Here is a 21,553-nt window from a genome sequence, read left to right as displayed (position 1 = left end):
CGTCCGTGCATCTCAGTAGCGAAAATTATGTGAGAGCGATGCGCAGTACGTGCATGATAGGCACGACAAATGAATCGAGGAAACTGGGACTTCCACGATCAAATCCCTGTTTCTTTTCCATCTCACCGTTTTCACTCAAAAGATGCTGAACAACAGCGCAGCCAAAGTGTTTAATTCAATTACCGCTGTTACGCGCTGCTTCTAACATCTGCCTTTTCTTTCTTTCTCTCCCTCTGTCTGCTCGACAGAGCCGTCGCCACTGTGCTGCAGGGCGGGTGTCCAGGTGAGCAGTTACGGGGGGAGGAGGCCCTTGGGATGCATTCACAACAATATGCTTCCAGGGCCACGAACCTCCGTGAGTTTCCCTTTCGTGTCCTTTACTGTTCTGGGGATTTGGGGGGAAAACTTCGTGTTTGAGTAGTGTGTGCTGGAGCAGCATATGGATGTTTTGGGTGGGGTTTGTGTCTGGAACAAAGAAGATGCTAAGAAGAAAAGTCGTAAAAAAAATGTGATGATTTGGGCGTCAAAGGCCCTTTTAAGCAATGATGCAGGTCTGGGCTGCATTCCGCCTGTGCTTCCTTCTTTAGTGTTGCATAGTAAGAAAATCGCCAAACATACAAGAGTAGGGAAACACATGCCTGCAGGCCTTTAAAAAAAAAAAAAAAAATTCAACTGACTTTTTTTTGTTTAATCTCACACCAACCAGAGATCTCCATTTCAAAGCACAAGAAAAGAGCTGCCTCCCTTTTCTATTCTGCAGCTTTTCAAATCCAATGGTTATTCACTGCTTTATTTTGGTTCATGTCCACATGAGCTAAAGAAGTGTGTGTGTGTGTGTGTGTGTGTGTGTATGTGTGTGTGCGTGTGTGTGTGTGTGTGTGCGCGCGCGCGCGTGTACGTGCGTGTGGAGAGAGGGAACAAGTGTGCAATTTGGTAGATGTGATGGGAGAATACAAAGTGCGCGAATGCCATCTATTTCTGTTGCGAGACGTGGGCTGCTACAGCACCACAGATCTGTGCTTAAATGTCATAGATTAAACAGTATGTAGCGCAATTAATGCTAAAATGTGCAAAGGTAAGAGTATATGGCACACTTGTGCACGTATGTGCATGCACACGACATTTGTGGCGCCAAACCATTGGGATCACAATGGTCCAGTTTAGTGCGACCATATGTCTGTGCATTCATTTGTCTGTGCGTGTGGCTTCAGTTTGGATGTTTGAGGATCGGTTAACTGCTTCTTTGCAAGAATGGGATGAATATGGAATCGTACAGCAGCTCAGCTGACTGACGACGAGGTGACATAACCCTATTCAGCGTGAAGCACTACACCCACAGGCGCCATCAACACGATGAGAGCACAGGATGTGGGGAACAGAGGCCGGTCACTGAAATGGTTTGGATTCAGTTGATGATGAGGATGGCGGGCGGAGGGCAGGGGGAGCATCTGAACAGAGGTAAATATGGCATTCAGGACAGTATATGAAGTGAAACAAATGAGATAATGGGGTGGCCGCAAGGACGCTGCTGTGAAATTGAGATTATTATTGACAACGTGGAACCTTCTAACCCAGGGGCTTGTGGGTGATGATGTGCTACTGTATGTTATTAACCTCAGCTCTCCAACTGGATTCTACCCTTGAAAGCCACCTGATTAGTTTTGGAAAATCCCTAAACTGACTAGGGAGTCGATTTACCACGGGGCACTGAGGGGACTGATATGGACGGAGCGAGGAGGAATTACGGCTGCCTGCTGATGTGTTTGGCTCATTCTAATAGATTCCTGCGCGATATCTAGGCTTAAAATGGCAAAGTAATCCATCCATTCATTTGTAATGAATGGATGAATGGGGAGCTGTGGAAAAGAGGGCGGTAATTACAGTTTAAAGACAAGTGCCACTGTATGTGAACAAGATTGTGCTAGAAAATCTATTATTAGTCCAAAGCTCATATTGATTATAGCTTATGGCTGATTGCCCTATTGGTGGCATCAATACATCTGTTCTGGCAGGACTCGACCGCTTGTGTCTAAAATCCCTTTGGGCCTTTGCAGCTGCCAGTAGAAGAGCAACCATTCCAAAGCAGCCTTTTTCATACAGGTAAAAAAAAAAAATATTCCCAGTGATTTGTGAGTGTTTTAGCCTTATCAAGAACAGAGGGGCATCAATTCAGCAACACAGAGACCAGCTGTTATTCCACTAAAGCAGCACAGCTCAGTTCAGCACAAACTGCCCAACGACACCTTTGTGGCCTGTCAAATGTGAAGGGAAGTGAAATATAGGTGCTTTGTGAACTTAAAACGAGCCAGGCCATAATGCCTCCACACTCTCGTGGAAACTTAAAAGGTCCGTAACCTCACACTGCTTCACTTAGCATATAGTGACTAAAGAGACAAAGAAGAAAAGAGGGGTGTGTGTCAAAAGAGGGGAGAATGGACTGGCACTGGCTGCCACTTCTGAAGCTCTGAAGGGCAGAGCCAGTCGGGTTTTTTCTTGTTGTGTGAGCTGGATTAGGAGTGCTGAGCTTCATCAACTCAGGGTGACTTTCAGAGTCTGTTAAATGGAGACGTTTAAGAGTGGGTGACAATCAGCAGTGGTTATCTCAGTGCTGCTGCATCCTCTCTAGAATGGTTTCCCTGAAACATATTGGGGAAAGAAAACAAACTATTTCTTTTTGTAAACTGTGATAGTGAAAGCCTCCTCAGGAAAATTCTTCATCGGCCTGTAATTGTCATTTTAGTCTCGCACACTAAAAAGCTTTAGGTGGGCAGAGCTGTTTTATTAAGACAAACTCACACTATCACACACATGCACACACGGCAATCTGTATTCACAATTCAATTTACCATTTGCAGGCTTAATTACCTCGCCAGCAGTTATAATCTTTTCCTAAACATGCCGAGATGGGAAGGATGAAATTTTTTAATAGGCAATTGCTTCTGAGATTGCACAGGCATGTGGAAAATGCTCATCACGAGCCAGCGTGTGAGCCGGGATGTCTTCGCACAGCGTGCACGGAGCTTCGGATTGCACGTTTGTGCTTGCCACAGACCTGTCAAAAAAGGAGCTGTGCATACGGTTCGTTAAAAGTAGGCGACCGTGTGACCTTGTCTTCCCGGCTGTCATCTGAGCCTTCAGTGTGTCACCCCTGATTGCCGAGTGTCAGAGCAGGAAGCGAAGAGCTCCTGTAAGAGAGGCTACACACCACAACACAGGCTACAGAAGTAAGCTAAAAAGGTGCTGTGAAAGGGGAAATGACAGAGCTGGTGCTAGTTATCTCTGAGGCGTCACTCTCACTTCATCTCCATTTGAAGCGCTTTGCATTGGCTTTAACAGCGATGAGGCAGTTACGATAAAAAGACACTCACGTCCATACACACCTTGTCTTTTCTGTGGGCATCGCAACAGAGACCAATGAATACTCAATCCATTTCTACTAAGACTGATCAATACTAAAGACAAATCACTTTAGACTTCATTTAGCTCAAACACTTCTAAGGGAACAACTCAATCCTCTTGTCAGAGAAGAGACAAAGCCACCTTTGACACACTTGAAGAGACAGGGTTAATCTGCCGTCTCCTTCTGAACACTCTATCAGGGAGAGACCAGAGATGTTACAATTCTCTGATGATTTCCACAAATGCACCTACTGATGTGTCACTCTTCCTCTTGCTGTTTCAGTCCGAGTGGCTCCTCGCCACAGCACGAATGCCAAATCCTGAAGCCTGCGCAACTCCTCTTGGTCAGATAAATCAGAGACTGAGCTCAAATGCTGGTACTCCACACAAGTAAACTCTCCAGAGAGCAACATTGCATTAAATAGACCTGATCTCAAACATAACGATGTTTTCTCATGATCATGGCGTCATGGCGTAATTAATAAGCACACCTGGGCTTCATTTGTTCGCTCTCCACCAAAAGGTATGATTTGGGACACAGCCGAGCACCAAGGCAGCAAGTTACAGGATTCTCAAAAGTGTGACAGCTTCGCCCTCCCCTCCAGGGCCTCATTCCCACATCATTTCTCTTCCTAATTATCTTAATGTGGAGGTCCTCAGCTGCACAGGGGTGCTGTTAGACTCCTGTATATTGGAGCGGTGGGGCTGTGTGGCCTGCAGGCATCAACCAAAAGCATCCGTGCTCTCATTTCAGCCTCACATGGGGAGACAGAGCGGCGAGGTGTCAACACAGCCTGAAAAGGCAGGGGGAATTGGACTGGGGACAGGGGGAACAAAGTGTGATTTTTCTTCTTAACCTTTTTGAAATTACTGGAGCTTTCTGCACGAGGGAGTTTTTTTTCTCACAGACAGAATATACAGAGGGTCAAATGTACAAGGAACATTCCCTTCTGTCCACAGCATTTTGAATCCGCTGGTGTGTAATTTCCCATTGTGTCACGGCGGTGTTTTAATAAAATGGAGTGGGGACGGTGAATATCGTACGTTCTAATCAGCCGAACCCCATTCCTTCTCCCTGCTCAGGAATATTAATCAGTTCATTTACCTCAGGAAGTCACAGCCTGCATTTGACAGGTAATTACATCTATGCCTCTGTGTGTGTGTACGTGCATGCGTGCGTGCGTGCGTGCGTGTGTGTGTATGTTCATGGTCTGCGATGTGCTTCAGTCAAAGCAGTGTGAGTAATGTTATGACCATCTATCTTCATCTATTTCAGTCTCATCTATATTTGACTATCTGTAATAATACAGCGTGCTTATACAGCCATGGTGTAAGCAGGCAGATTTCCCATTTGTGTGTTTGAACAGGTGGTTATCGCTACTGGTTTCTAATTAACTGCTACACTGACTCTCCTTAATCGGCGGTTCAAATTAATGAGTCAAGCCGTTTGCAAATATTGGGATTATTTTTCTCTCATAAGAATTCCGACAAGAATTTAATTACTAGCGCAGATAACTCCAGAAGCAGGTTTTGGGTCCCGCGTTATTGTTTGAAATTCTTCCCGTTTAATCTCTGAGAGGCACTTGGCTCGATGCATGCATCCTTATGTTTATCATTTCAGAAGAGCAGCTCCTTTTAGCAATAACACACTCACTGTCTGTCAGACGTGCAGTGAAGTAAGCTGGATCTCACAGTGGCATTACAAGTCTATTTAGGCCCCTCCAAACATTGAGCTATGCTAGGCTGTGTGAAATCCTGTGTAATCTGCAGCCATTGTTGCGCGCTTTCCATTTATACTGTTTCTAATAAGAGAATGCAGCTCTGATTTTCTGTTGCAATAATAATTCCATGCATATAATCCTGCCGCCTCCCAACAGCGTTCCAGCTGTGCTCTGATAGTAGTCGCACAAGGCACACTTGTAAGCCACTGTGTCTCAGTCAGGGGCCATCTACTTATAGCCTGGGGGGTACTCTATATGGGACTGTACAGGGTGTTGTCTCAGGTCCCACATGTGGAGAATCTTGTACAGGGACCTGGCAGGAGTTCTGAAGCTCAGCTTAAAGCACCTTCAGCAAATCAAGTTAGCACTAGCCTAAATGGTAAAACTGTAAGTGCACTTTTTAAAAGTTCACCCAGGACAGGTTGTAAAAGTACATTTTCTTTCCGAAGGATCTTCCAGAATCTCGTCCAGTCTTTTTCTGCAGCGCTAGCTGTCCTACGTTTGGATACACGCAACTCTTCAAATGTAACACCACAGATGCTTTCCTAAAAACTGACTCTCTTCCAAACCTAAGAAGAACACCAGGAAGTTTGTCCTCATTTGCTGACACTCAGAGTGTGTAAAACATCAGCGAGTGCCAAATACCAACGCCGTTATTTCTGCCTGCGCAAATCTGAATCCCTCAAATGGCCACAGGATGTGGTTTTAGACAGGAAATATAAACAATATTAAATTCCAAGGTAGCAAAGGATACAATGACTTTCATGGATATTCTGTGGTGCATTTTATTGATCTTGCATCAATCATTGGCTACATAGCTCAATGTTGCCTCGGTAATTTCAGGTGGTACTGAAATATTTTCTACAAAAGGCAGATTTATGGCTAACATAGAGTCTGACCCAATGAACATTTATGCATATAAATCAGCAGAAACACTCATTCTACACACGTTTACTCGGGTAGCAGCTCTCTTACAGCATATAAATTGCATGAGCAAAGCCTTAGGTTGGCCTTTATTCGGTCATGTGTGTTTTGAAAGGTTTGGCTTTGAAAGAGGACAGTCTGTTTTGCGTCCAATGGCCAATGCAACTGATCACTTTCCATGTCCCTAAGGGGGTTGGAGGCCCGTTTCCTCTGTGCTCTTCCTTATCCACACACATGCATTTGGATACTAAAAGCCTTGCACACATACACACATGTATTCTGTTCCAGGCCCTTGTTTCACACAGCTGGGCGGAAGTTGCTACCAGACAGCAGATTATGTTGGAAATTTGTTGACCCCCCATCATCCATGCACACACAAACACATACACGCACACACACCCTTCACCAACCTCAGACTGGTGGTCTTGGAAGAGTAAAATCCATCTCTCACTCCTTTATTCGCCTGCGGGCTTCAGTATGGCCTGGCTGGCTTATCACCCTGCCCCGAGGAGGTCGGCACATGTTGGCAGCCTTCCGGAGCCTCACCATCCCGTCCTCTCACTTACATATGGACACACACAAACACTGAGACACTCATGGACAGATTTTCGGGCCGCACCATCACCACCAGCACCGCCACCGTCATCTTATTGGCCCGAGGGTAGAGGACATGTGGCCGGGTGAAATGCGTCACAATGCTGAGCTCTCGCTCTGACAGATCTGCTTGTCTGCCTGCCTGAAAATTACCAGCCTGGAACAGCTGACAGAAACAGACAAGAAGGAGTTTTGTTTTCCACTCTGACTGCAGCACTCACCCTCAGCTCTAAGATCCCCTCAGCTCCTGGACACGGTTGCACTGGACACTGGCATCGCTCAGTTTTCCTACTCCTAGTTTTGTATTGTTCGTTCGGAGGGGCTCACAGCTGAGCATTGCTTCTCACACTATTGAGGATTTAAATTGGTGGATCAGAGTTGTGTGTGAGTGGGTTTTTTCAACATCAGTAATGGTCAAAAGATGTGTATCTATGCACCAAACTTGAATTTCTACTTGCAGCCGGAACCACCTCTGTATCAATGACCGGTGTCAAGTAGAAGTCACTGAATGCAATGAGGTTGTTCTCTCAACATCTACTAACAATCATTTAGGAGGAAAACAAAAATGAAGGCAGAAAATTCACAACAATGCCAAACATTGTCAAGTGGATCAATTTCCTGTGAGGCATCACTACATGCACAAGGCCATGACAGCCCAGAGAGATGAGGCAACTGTTCTCAGGGCCCTTTGGAGAAGGCTGTCTTGCACAAAATGAACATCACACTGGCCAGTTTGGAGAGCACGACAGAGCTTCGGACTTTCTGTCATGTTCCTCAAGTCATCCCTGAGTGGCTTTGGCGTACCAGAGCCACATTCATCTGCCGGAGGTCTCATCTGTCAGAAAGAATGTATCAATATCAGAACTCATTAGTGCAGCCTCGTAGCACAGATGGCCATATTTCTGCGTGTGTGTGTGTGTGTGTGTGTGTATTTGTTTATTTATACTGTTCATCATTGTTTCACACGGGTTACATTAGCATTTGTGATGGAAGTACGCTGCAGTCTGATGAACCATTTAGCACGTTGTAATTGTGTAAATATGGACCTTAATGCAGAGGTTACAACACCCCACTGAAAAATCTGTCAATGATTTCCCTTCCATAAGCACACTCTTGACAGTTTAGTGAACCTGTTGACTCTGGGGGGTGAACGTGGATTATACGCATGCCCTTTCATTGACTACTACGTTTAGTCTCATGCATATATGCAAATGTACCATTTCAGGATCTTCTCGCATCACAAGGGGCAGCATGGTACTTTATTCACACTCAGAGCCGTTTAATGAGCTTCGTAATCCCGATGGACCTTACCTGATTGACAAATGCGACAGCTGGTGAATCAAGTTGGATGTCTGTTAATGTCTTACATAGGCCTCTGCCTACGAAGAGCTGCTCAATATTTACACGGAGCGAGCGCCCCTCTGAGTGTTTTTGTGACATCTTACAGCTTTGTGCATGCGATGACAATCTCCACACACACCTTCTCGCCACTGAGAGATGACACCTGTTGGTGGATGAGCAGGGATTCAGGCAGGCATCCAGAGGGAAAGCTACCTTCAGATGTCACTGTAAAACTCCCCGACAGGCAGCAATTAAATTTGTGCACCAGAGGAATCTGAGGAAAAGGAGGGTAGATCTGAAAGCCTTTATTCTAAAATGATAAAGATGCCATTTGAGCGGGAGAAACCATTTAAAAGCAGATGCAGAAATGAGACAGCAAGTGGTACACGAGAGGAGAGAGCGGGCGGACTATGAATGGATTGTTGAGGAGGTGGGGAAATCCATACTGTGAGGATTGATCCTTCAGGCCTTTCCTGATAGAAAAAGTGGGAAGATATAGAGCTGATAGGATTCAGACAATGCACCCTGTTGTGTTTTGCCTGTGGGCGCACACTGGCCACATTCCAGTACTGTGTCAGTGCTGCGCTGTGTGGTCTGACACTCATTTTATCCTTAATTTAATGTGTTCGGTCACCATTTGCTTTATTAGCAAATGTATTAAACATCAAGAGTGAATAAACAGTATTGAAATGAATGGGGGAGGGGGGGGGGGGGGTTTCTTGGCCAAGCTGCTCCTCTCTATCTCACCATCTCCTCCTCTCCAATGGTGGACATTAAGGATAAGGATAAAAGACTTTATTGATCCCACATCGGGGAAATTGCACGTTACAGCGGTAGCCTGTGGTGTACAATACAGAAAAGTACTAAAAGAAAAAATAAAAATAAAAGACTCTTATGTCATGTACATTACTATGTACATTGTACAGTATATACAGAAATTATAAAAAAAATATGTACAGGAGGAGTGTCGGACAATGTGAAGACAAAAAAATAAGGTGCAAATGAGATGTGCAAATAAGACATTCCAGAGGTAGGATGATTCATTAGTGCAAATATGCCAACCCTGGGTTATTGGTGCTACATTAAGAGTTGTGAATATTGTACATTCTGACTGCAGTTGGGATGAATGACCTGCGGTAACATCCCCTTTTACACCGTGGGTGTAACAGTCTGCTGCTGAAGGAGCTGCTTAAGGCCCCCACGGTCATTATCACCAGACTCTGTCTTGCCATTAGATCAGTCTTTAAAAACTGTAAATGGTGTAGAGCCCATACCCTGCAGCACTGCTCTTTTAACCAATGAGAGTTCCGTGGGCCCGCCTCGCCTGACCCACTATATGAACTATAATGCAGAATTTTTACCAGAGTTAAAACATATACCTACATAGCTAAACGGGAAAAGCATACCCAAGTTAGTTCTGCCAGCCGTGACTCAGAACCACCACCCTCCCTGTCAGCTCAGTCCTAAACTATTAACTGTTTTCTGATCAGTGTTTCCAGACTGACATCTCAGTGCCACACCGGTTGTCCATCTGTGGCAGAGGGTGGTCCAAGACTGCTTTTACAGCCATCACTACAAGCTGCGTGTAGTGTTGCTCATTTATTTTCAGGGTTGGTATGTTGACAGCAGGCACAGAGCGCGCAGGTTGATATGCAAGGGGGGATGTTATCTAAGCTCTTTTTATGGAGGATCATTTTCCTCTCCATAAGGCGGTGATTGGCATTAATTATCTAACAGGTGCTAACAGCGTAGAATTTTCTAATTAACCAGTTTATATTAAGTTCATTTAGAAAATAGAGTGCAGAAGAATATGATTGGTGTGTGTAGAGGATCGAGCGTATGCAATCTGTTTTCTTTGAGGATAATTGCATATTTGTAGCATATGTGTGCAATTATAACATGTGTATGGTGGTATAATCTCAAATGCTGTTGGATCTATTGTCAGAAGTAGGTCTTTATTGCATGACAGCACACTTCTAAGCAAGCAAATTCCACAGGATGCAGCAACATGATAAAATCTGGTACAGTTTTTGCTTAGAAGAGAGAAGACCCAATGGAGAAGGGGAGCTGAAAGAAAAACAAAACACAATTATTGCTTTTATGCAGTTAATAGTCCCATTCACCCATTAGACATTTTCAGCATTTTAAAACATCTGAGCTGACCACCAGGTGGTGCTATTGTAGGGAAGCTGTACCAGATGCCGCTTTCTTCTTTTGTGGATTTTTCTAGGCCTTTTATCCCTTTTTTTGATGTCCACCAAAACTCATTCATTCATTCAGATATTAAAAAAGAAATAAAGATGTACGCAAAACAAAAGAATTAAGTTCCAATTGTGGTCATTTTTTTTTCCTTTTCCAGAATATTGTCAGAACAACATATTTATGTAACTATTTTGCTGAGTGCATGAATATAATTTTCTTTACTGTTTATTATACTGAAAAGTAGCTCTTTTTTCATGCTGCGGGTTGTTTAAGCACCCACTTCACATTTGCTGTCAAATATGGTGATGTCATAAATTAGCTCTCTTTCACCGAGGCACAAAAGATATGACAAATGGTGCTTATAAGAATCACAAAAGTTTAAAATCCAATGTTTGGCATTAATACTGCTGCATTTGAGGAGGCTGTTCCAAGCAGAGTATAATATAGCTGAAGCAAATCTTTCATTGTCACACTGCTAAGTCCCTTGTTATTTGAAGCCAGTGCGAACAAAAGTGTGCCACATCTTAAGTGCAGAGAGTTTATGAATCTAAATAACATCACACCACATAAAGAAGCTTGCTGCATCATTCCAGAGATGATGAACGACTTAATAACTGAGCACCGTGCCGACCACTGAGCTCTCCTGGTGGGGTTCTTTAAGTTTTTTTTTTTTAAAAAAAAGCCATATATGTATAAATGACAGGAAAGGAGAAATAAAGCTGATTAACAGCAATATTCTGAAACAGCTTCCTGTCAGAGGCTGTCTACAGTAAACGTGAAGCCATGGGAATAGATCCCCTGCCCTCCTGCGATGTGATCGACAGCAAAGAATGCATCGCTGTGCGATGTCTTCGAAAGCTAAAAACCAGGATTCCGGCTCTTGATCCCCCTAACTGATGGGAGAATTTTGTTAAAATAACTGAGCCAATTACACTGACACAGGAAAAGCTGTTCTTCCACACATTTGATTTGTTAGAAAATACATTCTGTGCTTTGGCAAAGAATGTTCCTTCGAAAACTGGCAAATCCGTGTGTGTGAACCCTAGCCAAGTTGTTGTCCCCACTGCACTTCCTGCTTTGGGCATTGAGATAGTTTTTATATTGGAGGGGTCGCTGGCAGCACAGGCGAGCCCTCCAGGGTTGGGCGGGATGTGCGGGTCGACCATATGGGGATCTCCTCACGACCCAGTTCTTGCTCCTCTACACGGCCGCTATGGGAGCCATCTCTCGTCTTCTCCGCTCTGCAGCGTTCAAGCGGAAGGCAGCTCTCGTTGGTTCACTTGCACTCTTTGTTGCCAAGACACGGAGTGGTGCAAAAGTAGTTGGCAGTTACACGCCGGCGCGCCACAGGGCTAATATGTTGCGTGGACTTTTACTGGAATGCAGTCTGCATGTCTTCGTGAGCAGGTGTACAGATATGCAGACACACCTGAAAATACGCGCACTACAAACATGCATTTGGATTTCCTCACATACATCAGCTCTACTGTTTATTGAACACTTCTTTCAATCATTCTTCTTTGCCCCCTGCTAGTCGTTGTATTCTGGCTACAAATGGAACAAGGCAGCTGGTCTTTCTTCACTAACCTACTTTTTCTCCCCCCCCTTTTTTTCCGTGTGCATTCTTGACTCTCCGAGGGGGTATGGATGTCTTGCTCTAGTCAATTCCGCCAGTAAAGGACATCAATAATGGCCCCGTTTAGTTTATATTGCTAATAATAGAACATCACCAGGGCATCTCAGAGAAGGAAGAGGCAGGTCCTGCGGAAAGAGCAGGATTCAGTCACAGGCTAATCTGTCCCTCTAAATACGGAGATCCCTGCAGGCCACTCAGAGTTTCCTGAAATAATATATCCTTTTCACCTCGATGTTTACATCTTTCATGAGCGTGGAGGAATGCAGGTTAGAGGTATGGGATGTCCTTCTGGATGTGTCCAGTGATGCAGTGAAAGTGAGCCGACCTGCTCCGGTTCATCTTTCAGCTCAGTGAGAAGGCAGAGGAAGAGGCAGATAAGTACACCCTATGCTCCTACAACAGATGGGCTGAGAGCCCCAGAAACGGCAGATAAACAGGTACAAAATTATTCATCCGCGTGTTGATATCAGATGGGCGTAGAAGCAGAGTTCACTCTAAACATCGAGCATCTCAGTCCCAGCTCCCTCTCTGGCAAAAGCACCTTATCGTGCACAAATAAAGCAAATACTTCACCGTCCACTAGTCAGATAGCAACAACACCCCTCTGATTTCCACTCTGATTGGCAAAGTGACCTGAATGCACAATCACAGCATATTATTCTGAAAAGGAACGTGCAGCATGTAGCTCATTCCAGATACATGCAGTCAAAAACCAAACAAGGCAGCATTTTACATGGTGGAGCTGAGAATTAAGAGGTTGCAGGGAAACACATATTGTTGCAGTATCTTGATGTAATAAAGATACAGGTCGGTGAGTCTGCGACTGTTGCTGATAAAGCATCACGAGATCCAGACACACGTGCCCACAAGCCTTCGCATTGTTTGTCCAAACAACCAAATTTTGGCCCGTTTGGCCTGTATTCAGCAGTTACCGGGACGTTGTTCTGCCGACTGACCGGCTGCTGAGGGATAAGCGAAAGGGGAAATCTGCCTACCGCCTGCTTTGTCTTCTCAGGCCAAGTAAAGCTGCTCATAGCCGCACCTCAACACTTAAACCTGCCAGGGATTCAGCTCGGGGACCAGGTACAGCAGGATAAATCTTTTAAAAATAATCTCTCCTGCCGAGCCAGAGGAGCACACTGCAGGTCAAAGACCACAGGGGGTAGATTCAGAGGTCACACCAAGTTAAACACCATTAGTTATCAGGATGCTGCCTTGTAAACTGTGACCCCCACCCCTGTGAAATGGACGGAAGCTAACAGGTGTTGGTTGATTTGGTGAACAGTGGTAAAGTCTCAATCTGGTTCCTCCTGAAATATTTTGCAGTTGAATAATAGAATATGTATCTTCAATGTTTCCCCAGATATTAATGAATTAAATGGGCTTAATTCAGAACTGGTTTCATCTCTCCTTTGCAAATGCAAACACGGGCAGCTCAGGTTTAGCTAATTGTTTATTTGACTTTAAAGCGTGGGTCGAATAGGTCCACCGGGGAAGCGGAGTGCCAGAGACACAGAGCACAGAGAGTGCTCTGATGGGATGGGATGGGATGAAGGGGCAGAACACAACAGAGAGCGGAATGCGTGGCCTACGCAAGAAATCCAGATGCTGATGAAACAAATCAGGGCAGGTCAGAGCAATCACAGAAGAATGAAACACAAATGGAGGGAGTGGGACACGACGCAACAGGGTAAGTGATGGAGTGATGAGTGGTGTCCGGGTCAGGCGTTCCCCCGACTGACAAACATCATTAGCGTCGCTTCCCACAGCCTCCCTCCTGGTCTGTTCGCATCATTTTACCTCCCTCCAGTAACGTGTTTCCCCGTCTGGGGGGGGTGGAAACAGATGAAGTCACATTGTTTGCCAGCCAATCCTGACAGACAGCATCCTCAGATAAGATAAGATATTCCAAGACTCAGGAAAAAAAAAGATTCCTCTTATATGGAAAGAGAAACTAAACAGTCCTTGACTTCTAAATGGAGCTTTGTTCAAGAGAGAAGATCAGTGAGAGTAACAATGGGCTCTGATGTTATTGCAGATGCTCCCTTTCCTTGAGTGCTACTCCATCATGAAGATGAATGAGGGTTCCCTTTTGTCAATCATGTAGTTTAACGGAGAAGGTATTTATTTCTCTGTTCCCCGTCTGCTTGTCACGCTCTCTGTGGCCCTGCTGACTGATGAGCCCTGTCAGAGAAAGCAACACTTGGTCTGTAGCCACTGGAGATGGCAGCCCAGGGCACTTGCGAAATAAAATCATGTTACGGAGAAGAAAATTTCCTAGAAACGTTTTTTTTTGGGGTCAGGCGAGTGTGTGGAGGAAAACATCCTTACGGTGACTGGGATGAAAGGAATAAGGTTGTGTATAGTGATGCACAAGGGCACTCGATGTTCCTGCTACAGACTAGGAAGCAGCAGGTTTCTGCCGCCAAAACATGGATATACAAGCTGTTTTGATTTCCCTGTAGTTTTCTGTCAGCTTCATCGTTTTCTTAATGATGAGCTCCAGGACCTGCTGTAGAGAAGGTCCTCAGAAACTGAAGACAAGTCAGGGAAGCCATAAACACACCTCACGACTCTCCACAGATGCTCCACCAACAACGGCTGTCGGTACATTATATAGTAACTTAAGTCGACTGTCAAGGTACAAACATAGTAATTAACCTATTCAGCAGCTGCATCACACTGTGAGAGCTGAGGCCGCGCTACTGCTGATGAATTTGCAGTTGTTAGACAGTGTTTCACAGCTTCTCCTCTGCACGTTGTGTTTTTCTCCCACACATCTGTCAGCTCGCTCCTGGATTTTAAAGGTCTGATAAACAGATTGTTTTCCTTCATGTGTGAATTGCTGGTACAGATAAAGCTCAGACCTTTACATTCCTGTTGCCAACGGCTGCGGTTTAGTTACCCTTTAAGGCTAACAGGAGCGGGGGGAAAATAATGAACGTGTTGAGGATAGTCACCCTTGGATTCGGCTGATTTGGGCATGTTTTCATACCCTTGAATGCAATACAGATTGTGATATTTCTCATTTAAAGAGGTCTTTATCGATAGAAGAGTGAAATTGTGTTATTGATTGGAGGCCCAGGTTTTACAGTAACAACATCCTGGGAGACTCAAATCAACGTATTGTCCTGCGACAAGACAATGCACACCAGCCAGAGCATCGGCGAACTTTGCTGCGAACGCTCCACTGTGAAAAACAGAGAGAAAAGCAGGAACAATAGAAATCAATATCACGTCAAAATGAAGAAAGTGACGAAATGCACTAATCATAAAAACACTGCCGAAGAACTCATTGCGGTTTCAACGGCTCAGAGAGGAACAATTAAGGATAGATAAGACATTATCCCTGCCATCGTTCCCCAACGCCATTTTCTGTGACAGATTTTCCAATAATACGGTTTCTGCATCACGCTGCTATCTGTTTAATGGCAAACCCTCGTGAGAATTAGGCGGGGATGTGCGATTGGGTTTGGAATGGAGCCGGCTTCACACATTTCTCTGTATCCCCTGAGCTTTTCACAATACACTTTACTGTGGATCCCCCTGGCTTTCCCCCCACTAAATCTTTCTAAATGGGAGAGAATTGGTGCGTTAATGATTGGAGATAAAGTTAGCAGCATATGGTGATGATAATGAGATGAACAATGTTTGGAAAACAAGGCCATATATAAGGCCCAGGAAGTCACCCATAGCTTTGGAGAAGGCAGACGGTTGTGTGCGCTGATTGTTGCACAGCAGCCTCCAGGCTGAGATACATGAGATGCATTATTCACACCCATGGATGCCCAAATTCTTAAGGCGGCATTTCCTGGCAAGGACACACAGACAGGTGGTGGCAGTGACATACTTTAAATATAGTAAGATGCCATTATCATGTCACACCAGTCGTTCATGAACTTCTTTAAAATTCCACGGCGATGCAGTCGCTAGGTTCCTCGCAGACTCCCCCCACGTTGTCCCGCAACTGTCAAATGAGCGGCTTCGGTGTCACGATCCATCATCTTCCGGCTGTTGCCCTGTCTTTCTCTCTGTGGTGCTGGAAAGTTAATAGGGAATCCTACAAGATGGTTGCTGCCTTGCACCTAATGGATGCTGGTTAGAGTTTGTTGGTTTGAGTTGATTGTTTCCAGTGCATCATTGTTTTCCCATTCTTATTCACCTCACTTGTCAGTGTATTTAATGTGGTTGACATTTAAGTTCCCACTTATTATTAGATTAATGCCATTAAAGCAAGATATCGGCGCCATTTCCTGTTGAACCCGGCATTAACAATAGCAATGCGTAATCTTTCAGGCCATGTCTCTGTTTACTCAGATTGTCACTGATGATGCTTCAGAAACTGTCCCTCTGGACACAATTGGATGTGCACAAGCAGCGGCAGAGCTGAGCTGAACCAAAAAATGTAATTATAACAGAAAATCAATTTAAAAGGTCAGGAAAAATACATGCATCTTTGTGCTTCTACCTCTGTGAGGACATTCATTAAAGTCAGGTTAACCTTTGGCCTTGAAGCCCGTCTCCCAAACAAATAGTAAAATGGAAGTTCCAAGAAGCTCAGCGGTGATCAGTAGCCACTCCTTGGAGATTCTCTGGGGGAAACGGGGCACGTTGCAGTCGTATGAGATTTACTGCAACTAAATCTTTAGATGCACATGCAACACCTGCATGTGTTGTGCACAGTGCTGCACAGAGGTCAACCACTCAGAGGAGTGTGGGAGTCTTTTTAGAGCTAGGTGGAAACATCTGCAGGGTGTTTTTGAGGCACAGTGCAGTATTCAGTCTGGTTCCTCTCAGTGACGGATCAGGTCGTGATCGGGCTTCCAGTCAGTTATGTTGCATTAGCGTGATCTTCACAGCGATGAGTGTTAGTGGCGTGTGAATCACGATATTATTAAATGTCCAAATCTGCCAATCTGATTAACTCCCAATCCTCACACCAACATGGACCAGCTAACATGTCCACCTCCCTTCAAAGGGTCTGATGCAACCAACAGAAAAGTAAACCCAGAGCACTCTTGGAATGGCCGCTGGCACAGACAGATCATCCTCTCCTTTCATGTGTTTTGCTGCAGGTGCAATTTAGCTATCAATATTTTAAGACACGGACGCAAAATTACTGTTGAGCTTTAGCAGAGATGTAAAACGCAATATAAGAAATTCAGATTTTAAGTCCATGCTTCGCTCGGCTAACATAAAATTGACTTGTTAGGCTGCGAGACTTGCAGGGTTTCGTTTTGTTGTGTTTCTTTCTTTTACCGCGCCTGACACCACCATCGTGTGACCTATAAAATGAGCTTCGCTGAGGCAAGACGACAGGTGAAGAAGTGAGATTGAGATGAGCGGGCAGCCCGACGGAGCAGCAGGCAGGAGAGCATAGGTTGCATAACAATGAGTTTCTCAGTACAGTACAGCCAGCCCGCCTGTTGATATGTGGGCGCGGGTGACTGCGGGACAATGCGAACGCGCCGTGTGCTGCTCAGCAACTACTATACAAGAGAATCCTGTTGCCATGACGAGAGAGATGGAGAGGCTTGAGTGGTGATAGAAGGGCAGTTTGTGTAGCATGTAAAACGAGGGTTTATACATTTGCAGAGGGAGAACAAAGAGGCAATAATGGATGAGTCAGCACAGAATCAAAGGAGGAGTGAAATTACACTATACACTAGCAATGGAGTCGGGCTAAGCGTGAGACAGAAGCACTCCTACATGCATGTGCGCCAGCTCTCTCAGTGCCTCGCATGTGTTTTCTTCATTTTCTCGCAGAGCTCTGCCACAATTGTCAGGGGAAGCAGCTGAAGAGCAGCGACCATCAGTCCTACAAATTCTACAAATTCCGGGACACGTGGAAAGCTCGGCGTCTGTTCGTACCTGCGAGGATTGGCTCGCGGCTCCGCTCTGGCTGTCTGGCTTCCAGAGATGGAGACGGAGTGCCTTTGAAATCATTTCTATGTTTCGATGCTCTGCCTCTGCAGTGGCGCGCGTACGTGTTGGTGATTATGGGGCTGATACCTGGCGGTCATAAACTCGTCATCCCCACGCTGTCTTAGCTGCACGTTCACACTTAATGTAATCGGGACATTCCTGTTGCTCTGCCCTGCAGGCTAAATTTATTGAAATGTCTCCTTCACGTCATTTCCCTTAAAATAGTTCACAAAAATATCTCAATTATAAGAGAACACAATGACACTTTTCTCTACCTGATTACCGAAGCCATTTATGATTTTATTATCTAGAAATAATGTAATTATATAGTATTGTTTCAGCATGTGTTTTGATTTGATGAGAAATAAATTAAAGTTAGACTTGGTGTCAGTTTTCAGTTGAATGTGCTTTTGACATGAGTGCATTATTTTGTGCACAATCAACTTGCCGCCAGGATGAACAATATCGGGGTTGCTGATTTCTTGACCTTTCGGTCCTTCAATCCCACATCATGTATTTATTTATCTATTGATCTTGGCTGGTCAATTTTCCTTTGCAGCAGTTGCTTTTCTTTCTTATTCTCAGCTGCTATTTTTGCCTTTTTCTGGGAGCTCCGACCTGGTTGCTTTTATTCCGTGCAAATTGTTAAAACTTAAAAAGGTTAATAACATGAAACGTGTGAAATGGGATTGTTTTAAATAAAGACACCGAGATAATGGGATTCTAGTTCTTACATTCTGACCTAATTGCCAAAAAGAGAGTGCGATTTGCTTTGATCTAATGAGGCACAGTGGTCGAACTTCTCTGTCAGTATCCCGTCGGTGGTACTGATGACAGCTGTCAGTGTTTTTATACCTGGATCATGTCATACGGTACTGATCTCTGTGCGAGAGCGAGAGAGATCTTTTCGAAGATCAAAGATGGATTCCCAGCACATAAAAAGAGAGGACACCAAATATTGATTATAGAGGATTATAGAGGAGAGCAAGAGAGCAGAAGTTGGTAGGTTTGATTCTTATCTTGGGTCTTGTGCCTTAAAAGCATAGAGTTGGAATGAAAAGGATGCCTTGCTGAGATAATTAGAAGCACGGTTTTATTTAAACTGCTGAGGGTGCTCATTCTAAAATACACACAGCGGCCCTTTAATCTGCATTTGCGAATCGGTGGGGTTTAAACCCAACAGCTTTGCTGCAACCAGTCTGCTCAAAAGGGGAGGAAAAAAAGCTAATTCGACATTTGTTCGACTCAGGTGTATTAAAATAGGCCGCTCTCTTTGAAGCCAAAATAAATTGTTTAAGGTGTGGTGTGACTGATCGATCAACCACAGATCACTTTTTTGCACAGCGATGCTCAGGACAGCAAGAACAGAGCAAGTTTCTACTCTGGAATGAGAAAGTAACTCAATGAGCTAAAGATAAATAGACTAAGATCGCTGCAGCCAGAAGATCCAATTTCAGGGAGTTATCAGGTGTAATTTAGTCACTGAGCAGTGGAATGGCGTCCCTCGAGCATGTGTGGAATTACACCCAAGCATTTCTAAAGCAAGAAAGTTTTCTTTCATTAAATATCAAGATTAGCTTTTTGGTGTTCGGCCTTTGGCTGGAGTCCGGTTTGCAGTGTGTTTTTTCCATCTGAGCTCCAGCTGTGAGCCAGTTTATCACAACTAAGTGTTAAACACCGCTGATTACAACAGCCTCAATGACAAGTTAGCGGCTCGACAATTTTATTAGCCCACTGTTGCTCATGTGAGCTACTTCTGGAGCGCTAAACTCACATGGCGCTCCTGGAGGAATTGCATCCCTTCGTAGAATATTGGTAATATAGGTTTGGAGGGCGTTTGCACTTTATTTCCAGGGTTTCCACCTGGTAACAACCTGCACAACCAGTGTAACTTTTTGAATGTCTTAACATCTCACAGAGCAACTGGAGAGTGTGTTAGCAGAGATGTCGCAGATGGAGACGACCCTGAGCTTCGATAAGACTCTGTAAACCGGCCCAAACCCCTAATGAATAAATTGAGGTGCAAGTGGCCATGCTGAAAAAAGGAAGCACATTTTTTTAATGAAATACACGGCAGGGGGAAAGACTTCAGTCTCGTCTCTACTCCACAAGATCTCCTTTTCACGCAGCATCACTTCTAATGTTGCTGCATTCATGACGCCTTCAGAGAGCCAGTCATGCTGATATTGTCTTCAGTGTGTGTGTGTGTGTGTGTGTGTGTGTGAGAGAGAGAGAGAGAGAGAGAGAGAGAGTCCCTGTCAGCTCTAAATGATTTGTTAGAGAACATAACTTTCCCCTCATGATTGACTCAAACGGCCTATTAGGGCAACATGTGGTGCCACAAGGACCCACTGTGGGAGAAAACCCATCTCACCCGAATGTATCATCATTTTCTTGATTTCTGTTCTCGCTGCGCTTCTGTCTTCAATGATTTCTCCTTCTTTTTATCTGCAATTTCAGTTCTCCACTTCACCCTTTTGCCTTTCTGTTGCGGCCACTTTTTTTTTTATGTCTCCAATTATCAAGTGGCCGTCTTTGAGCTCTTAACAGGATGTATTCACTTAGCAGAGATACCCGCGCCTTCGTGGACAGGAATTTGCAATTATCGCACGGGCCCAGGGCGGCGAGACAATATTGCTGAAGACACATATTTGAATATTCAGCCATGCTTTAAAGTCAGACTGTGTCAGTCTGCTACGCTTCCCATCGCTCTCGCACAGCTCTGTACATTTGTAGACGTCTTATCATCGTGCCATCTGGGCTCTGAAGCATCCAGAGAAGGTGCAGCTGAGGTACAACTGTGGAGGTTGATCCATTGATTCATTAAATCGCGAGCTGTAAGAGTGACTGTCTGAGCACAATCGGAAAAGAGAGCTGGGAATGTGCTACGTTCTGGCTTCAAAAGAAGCAGTTAATGCCACGGTGTTGCGTCGTCAGGTTCAGTTTATTGAATGTATAGAATGTATAAATGTTACAGTTAGTGTAAGTCTGGCATCTGAAGAATATAATAACAGCATGAACTCAACATTCATGCTTTTTTATTAACTGGGCTTAAGTCAGTTGAGAAGACTGTTCCTGAAATGGCGATCTGTCAAAATTTGCGCAGTTTTGAGGTCATATTTTTTAAACTGATTTGTTCAGAGAGCTTTTTAAGAACTTCCACTGTACATTTTGTCAGGCGTTACGGGACAACCGAAGTCCTGATGTGCCAGAGATCAGCATTGCGGTCGTACTTCATGCGCATGTGCTTCAATGAATTAAAAACCCCTTTTACAATCCCTATGCCCTTATTTTTCAATCTATGCTGTATAATGAGGTAATAATAAATAATAAAGCATCAGGTTTTACTACCCCAATAGAAGAATGGTCCCTAATTCCTCTGTTACAAGGACAATAAAGATATTTTTTTCTTGAGTGGACAGCCAAAACTGGTGCATAGAGTTCAGTTATTACTAACATATGACCAGTGAATGACCAGTAAAAGAATTGTGGGCCTGAAACAAAGTAAATAAATTACAGTGAAGCAAAAATAAATAGTGAACTACTTTTTAATAGGTACTGCTAACATGGTTAAACAAACAATGCAGTTGTTAAAGGAATCGATTAAGAGCAGTGCAAAAACAATGGTGTCTGCATAATAAAGCTTTCATAATTATCCAGTAGTGGCGAGATTACAGATAATTTCCCTTACCTGAGTATGGGGTGCAGATGATGCAGTTTATTGAGCTGGATGATGTTCAGCAGCAGCAGCTGTGCGGCATGATTGGAGCCCATTAGTTGACTGACGTAAATGGATTTAAATGTGTCCTGA

At 44.4% G+C, this 21,553-nt stretch overlaps 2 protein-coding genes across 3 annotated transcripts in view; one reads left to right on the top strand and one right to left on the bottom strand.

The window, feature by feature from the left end:
* The window catches only part of cpped1 (calcineurin-like phosphoesterase domain containing 1), a 35,601-nt gene extending 29,014 nt beyond the window's left edge, over window positions 1-6,587 (bottom strand). Inside the window, exon 1 of the mRNA XM_029835432.1 lies at window positions 6,455-6,587. The gene's annotated coding sequence lies outside the window, so the exon portion shown is untranslated. The remainder of the gene's footprint in view (window positions 1-6,454) is intronic.
* Window positions 1-21,553, top strand: part of shisa9a (shisa family member 9a) — a 31,295-nt gene that overhangs the window by 1,265 nt on the left and 8,477 nt on the right. The window contains exon 2 of one of the 2 annotated variants that reach the window (XM_029835415.1): window positions 249-283. In XM_029835415.1, the coding sequence (XP_029691275.1) occupies window positions 249-283 (35 nt within the window). Of the gene's footprint in view, window positions 1-248; window positions 356-21,553 lie in introns of both variants that reach the window. The other variant, XM_029835407.1, reaches the window with a different exon arrangement.

This window comes from Takifugu rubripes, chromosome 1 (genome assembly GCF_901000725.2).
Source record: "Takifugu rubripes chromosome 1, fTakRub1.2, whole genome shotgun sequence".
NCBI classification, from domain to species: domain Eukaryota; kingdom Metazoa; phylum Chordata; class Actinopteri; order Tetraodontiformes; family Tetraodontidae; genus Takifugu; species Takifugu rubripes.
Note: the sequence above shows the minus strand (reverse complement) of the source record. Positions and strands in the feature narration are given on the sequence as shown.